The following is a 5413-nucleotide window of genomic DNA, read 5'->3' as shown; positions in this document are numbered from 1 at the left end:
GTAAGCCTGAAACGATAGTCTAGCATTTACTGAATATATATTGTTAATGGGTTTGGATGGCGGCATGTCCGGGGGGACTCAGCTTTGCTTCGCCAATACAATTAACGGTAACGTGGACCACTCAAGCTGTCCTTTCAGTGGCGAATATATATATAACGCGTAGGACTTTGTAAATTCACCCACCACCCCCGAAGGCATAACAGCAACAAAAATATGCAGCACGGTTTTAAATAGCCACGCATTGTTTAGGTGGGGATGGGTGGATCATTTTAAACTAAAGCCAATACCATTACTGTAAAATAAAACACTGGGAATTGAAATCAGTTAATAATGGTGCAGATGTTCTCTTAATTTCCTGTTGTATTTAAACCTACAGAACAGGAAGAAGTACAAAAGCTGCGTCGAAGCACATAAACTTCCTGATACAGCGGGTTAAAGGGAGTTTCATAAAACACCAGCCAACGTAATATCATGACAATATCCTGCCCATCCATGAAGCAGCAGAATTGTCGTCTGCTGAATATATAACAAACACTTTCTGGTTTGTTTGAAGTCTGCAACTTGGCAGTGACACTCTCCTTTTGCTGTAGTTTTTGATCGCCCCAATGGCTGATGCAGATTCCCAGAGTTTTGTCTCTGAGCTGGGCTCAGACTTCGTCTGGTCTTCCCTGTCCTGGGTCGCGTCCTTCCTGATGGTCTTTGGGGGCGCGGCTCCCTACATCCCGCAATATCGCGAAATCCAAAAGAGTGGCAACGCCGAGGGCTTCTCCCCCCATGTGTGCTTGGTGATGCTGGTGGCGAGCATCCTGCGTCTGTTCTTTTGGTAAGTGTTCGGCGAATGAACCCGAAGCCATTTCTTAATGTAATACTCTAAGCTTTTCTGCATAGCACATTTTCAAAACTTTACTTTCCACTAGCTACATTGGACCCTGTGTAGTTTTTCCATTTGCAGAATACTGTGATGCGCCCTGGGATCTTTACTATGTTAAATGTGCTATATAAATGCAAGTTCTTGTTGTTGTTCCAGATTTATCTGTTCTACATAATTTATATATTTCATATTCAATAGGGTCCGCCTTCAGTTGTCTCCTTTCAAGGCTGAAGATCCCAAGTTCCTCCAGATTTTCCCTACAATTCATGCTTCTTTTTGTCTTGCCTCCGGACTTATCATGGACTAAACACATAAAGCTATACTTTTCTTTTGGAAAGTTAGTTACATCAAAATAGGTTATACTTTTAGGAAGGATTTATACTGCATTATTTGGGTGGAATGTTAGGAGTGAGCATTAGGGTCATACAGGATATGGAAGGCAGATTACAGAATAAATACAAAGCAGGAAGGTCATTCAGGCTACTTTTAACTTTTAACAGAAAAAAACAAACAGTACCCCTTATGCACTAGATCATAAATGATTTGGCTCTATTTAAACTATTCTAAAGGCCATTCTAAATATCAATCATTCTGGATGCAGAAGAACATCCTGACATTAATACCACATTTACCTCTCACCATTTGCACCAGTTCTACTTTCATGGAATGCCTCGAAATCATGTTGCCTCAGCCTTTGTTACTTCTAGACTTGACTGTTCCAATGCACTCCTGGCTGGCCTCCCATGTTCTACCCTCCGTAAACTTGAGGTCATCTAAAACTCTGCTGCCCATATCCTAACGCACACCAAGCCCGTTAATCCATCACCTCTGTGCTAACTGACCTACGTTGTCTCCCAGTTAAGCAACTTCTCAAATTTAAAATTCTCATTGTTATTTATTTTCAAATCCCTCCATGGCCTCACCCCTCCCTTTCTCTGTAATCTCCTTCTGCCCCAAGACCCTCCAAGATATCTGCGCTCCTCCGATTCTGGCCTGTTGAGCATTCCCGATTTTAAGTGCTGCACCATTGACAGCTGCACCTTAACTGCCAAGGCTCTGGAAATCTCTCCCTGAACCTCTTTGCCAGTCTTCACTCCTTTAAAACACTCCTTAAAACGTTCCTCTTTGATCAAGTCTGCCCTAGTATCTCCCCATATAGCTCAGTATCAAACTTTGTTTGATAAAGTTTCTGTGATGCTCCCTGGGACATTTTACTATATAAAATGTGCTGTATAAATACAGGTTCTTGTTGTTCCAGATTTATCTTTTCTACATAATTTAAGTATTTTATATTCAATAGGGTCCGCCTTCAGTTGCCTCCTTTCAAGGCTGAAGATCCCAAGTTCCTCCAGATTTTTCTCACAATTCATGCTTCTTTTTGTACTGCCTCTGGAATAATCATGGACTAAACGCATAAAGCTATACTTTTTTTTGGAAAGTTAGTTACATCAAAATAGTTAATACTTTTAAGGAGGATTTATACTGCATTATTTGGGAATTCAAACTAGTGTGAGATGACCTCCTGGAGAGGTCTCACACTTCATGCTTTTAGTGCACTCGACACTCTTCCTAGTCACTTATATGTCATACTAAAGTTGACTTATAAATCCAGAATCGGGGCCCAAGGAGAAGCGATGTGAAACTCCCTGGGGGAGGCAGCCCCACTTCCAAACTGGAGTGTAACTCTTGTAAAAGAGCAAACCATTTTTTTTTAAATGCTTTGGACTTCTTTGATACTTTTCCACCAGTTAATTTATATGCTTAGTGTAGTGTGTCTACACGTTCTCAGCATTTAAAGTTTAACTGCTGGTCAGGAGCTCTGTGCATGCAGAGAGAATGCTTCTGGGCAGAGCCGTGACAGGGTTCCCCTTGTCCTCACTTTCCACCCCATCAGCCTCCATATCCAAAGGATCATCCTCCGCCATTTCCGCCACCTCCAGCGTGATGCCACTACCAAACGCATCTTCCCCTCCCTTCCCCTGTCAGCATTCCAAAGGGATCCGAAGAAGGGTCACTGACCCGAAACGTTAACTCTGCTTCTCTTTCCACAGATGCTGCCAGACCTGCTGAGTGAATCCAGCATTTCTTGTTTTTGTTTCAGATTTCCAGCATCCGCAGTATTTTGCTTTTATTCCAAAGGGATCATTCCCTCCGCAACACCCTGGTCCACTCCTCCATTACCTCCACCACCTCGTCCCCATCCCATGGCACCTTCCCCTACAATAGCAGGAGGTGTAATACCTGCCCATTTACCTCCTCTCTCCTCACTATCCCAGGCCCCAAACACTCCTTTCAGGTGAAGCAGCGATTTACTTGTACTTCTTTCAATGTAGTATACTGTATTCGCTGCTCACAATGTGGTCTCCTCTACATTGGGGAGACCAAACGCCGTCTGGGTGACCGCTTTGCGGAACACCTCCGCTCAGTCCGCAAGCAGGGTCCTGAGCTTCCGGTTGCTTGCCATTTCAACACTCCCCCCTGCTCTCATGCTCACATCTCTATCCTGGGCTTGCTGCAGTGTTCCATTGAACATCAATGCAAGCTCGAGGAACAGCATCTCATTTACCGATTAGGCACACTACAGCCTGCTGGACTGAACATTGAGTTCAATAATTTCAGAGCATGACGGGCCCCCCATTTTACATTTCTAATATTTGCCAGTTCAGAAGAAGGGTCACTGACCCAAAATGTTAACTCTGCTTCTTTTTCCACAGATGCTGCCAGACCTGCTGAGTGGTTCCAGCATTTCTTGTTTTTATTTCAGTATAAATTGGGTACTGCTGTCTGGTACGAATGACAGAAATTCAGTGTAAGACTTGATAGGTCTGTCTTAAATTAGCCCTTAACTGTACACACAAGAAAATAACTGAATAACTACAGTGGAACCTAATTCTATCAAACTGCTATTAAACTGTTGCATTCTTGCGGGAGAGTGAACTGTTAAACACCTTATACATATGTATATAAAACCAGTGATCAATTTTCATAGTTTTCACAACATGTTTTGGGTGGAAGCGTAAGGAAATATTTCTTTGTATTGTGAAAAAGAAGGCAAGAATTGATGTTCTTTAAGATGATCCTTCCCTTCCTTAATCACCACTTTGTTTAATTGACAGAGTTCATGCATAATAAATCTTATCTGTCAGTTATGGGATAGCAGTATTGTGTTATTATTTAACCTATCAGAGAAAGATAGAAAATGGGCTTTACAACTCTAGTTGCTGTGGTCTTTTTAAAAAATGGATATATTTAATTGATAGAAATGAATAGTATATAAACCTGTTTTGTTACCAATGCTTTAAAAACATTTAACTTTCTGGAACTCTTTTCCAGTCGTCTCTCCTGAAAGTTTTGACTGCTTGCTGTAGTATGGTTTGCATGGTGCTGAATAACCTCTCATACTTCTCCAAGTGACCAGTATTATAATGTGCAAGCTTTAACAGTAACTGACATTAAGCTATTCGACTACATGGCTGAGTACAGTTGCCTTCGGCTGATGCCCAGATGGCACTTTCAATAGGGATTATTGAATAGGAATCAGAAGTCTTGTTAATTTTTCTCTTCTTACTCTAAAGAGTCTTGAGGCCAGTTGTTGTGCCATAGCATTGGCCAGGTTGAAGTAAGCTAATTCAGCAAAGCATAGGAATTTAGCCTAGAACCTCTGCCTTTTATGTCTTATGTACTCACAGGATAAACTGACCATTAGGGAGTGTATATGTCATACATGTTTTCATCACTTTTATGTTTCAAAGTTTCAAAAAATATTTTATGATACTTGCAAATTTCTAATAAAATTGCTCATTATTTATGCAGGTTTGGGAAACATTTTGAAGTGACCCTCCTGTGGCAGAGCCTTGTTTTGATAATCACCATGCTGCTCTTGCTGCATTTGTGCTGTACTGTACAGACATCTTCCAGAATGAGCACCAGTAGACACTTTTTCACAGGTTTGTAGTTTCATGCGTTGATAGTATATATTTCATGTATATGGTAATACATAATTGTAATTTTAGACGCTAAAGAAGAGAAGCTGAAATCATTTTTGATGAAGTTGATGAAATAGTGTAAAATGTTCATTTGTATTAATCTGCTTTTGTTGTAAAGTTTGTTCAAGGGTGGAGTTAAAACCGTTTCTCTTTTCAGAATTTCACTGTATAGTTTGGAGACAAAAGATAATGGAATGTAAGCTTGAATCTAAGATACACAATAGAATATCAAAATCTCACATCTTTGGCACTGTACCTAAAGGATAGTACTTCTGACACTTGATACAGGCACAGCAGACAAAACATGCACACAATTTGTTGAACTTCCTCTTAACTGTTGAGTCATGCAGCAAAGCCTGATTTAGACAGAAGATAGAAGACAGACGAAAACCCTGCTGCAATGAAAAGATATGAAAGTTTTTGATGGCATAAGTAGTGTTTATAGCAGTGATAGCTGCACCAGTGACTTAAAAATGATCATTTACAGATAGTAAAAGTATTTTATTTTCAGTATTTTTAAGATGCAAGGGCATTCAAGAAGAAATTTTAATACCAG

General features: G+C 40.6%; 1 protein-coding gene across 4 annotated transcripts in view; it reads left to right on the top strand.

Moving 5' to 3' along the window:
- si:dkey-246g23.2 (solute carrier family 66 member 2) overlaps positions 1-5413 on the top strand; it is an 80777-nt gene that overhangs the window by 1991 nt on the left and 73373 nt on the right. For all 4 annotated transcript variants that reach the window (XM_068049157.1, XM_068049156.1, XM_068049158.1 and 1 more), the window contains exons 2-3: positions 377-823; positions 4685-4818. In XM_068049157.1, coding sequence (XP_067905258.1) covers positions 606-823; positions 4685-4818 — 352 coding nt within the window. In that variant the 5' untranslated portion in view covers positions 377-605. The remainder of the gene's footprint in view (positions 1-376; positions 824-4684; positions 4819-5413) is intronic.

Source organism: Heterodontus francisci, chromosome 17 (genome assembly GCF_036365525.1).
Source record: "Heterodontus francisci isolate sHetFra1 chromosome 17, sHetFra1.hap1, whole genome shotgun sequence".
NCBI classification, from domain to species: domain Eukaryota; kingdom Metazoa; phylum Chordata; class Chondrichthyes; order Heterodontiformes; family Heterodontidae; genus Heterodontus; species Heterodontus francisci.
The sequence above is the reverse complement of the archived record's forward strand: the minus strand, read 5'-3'. Positions and strand labels throughout refer to the sequence as shown.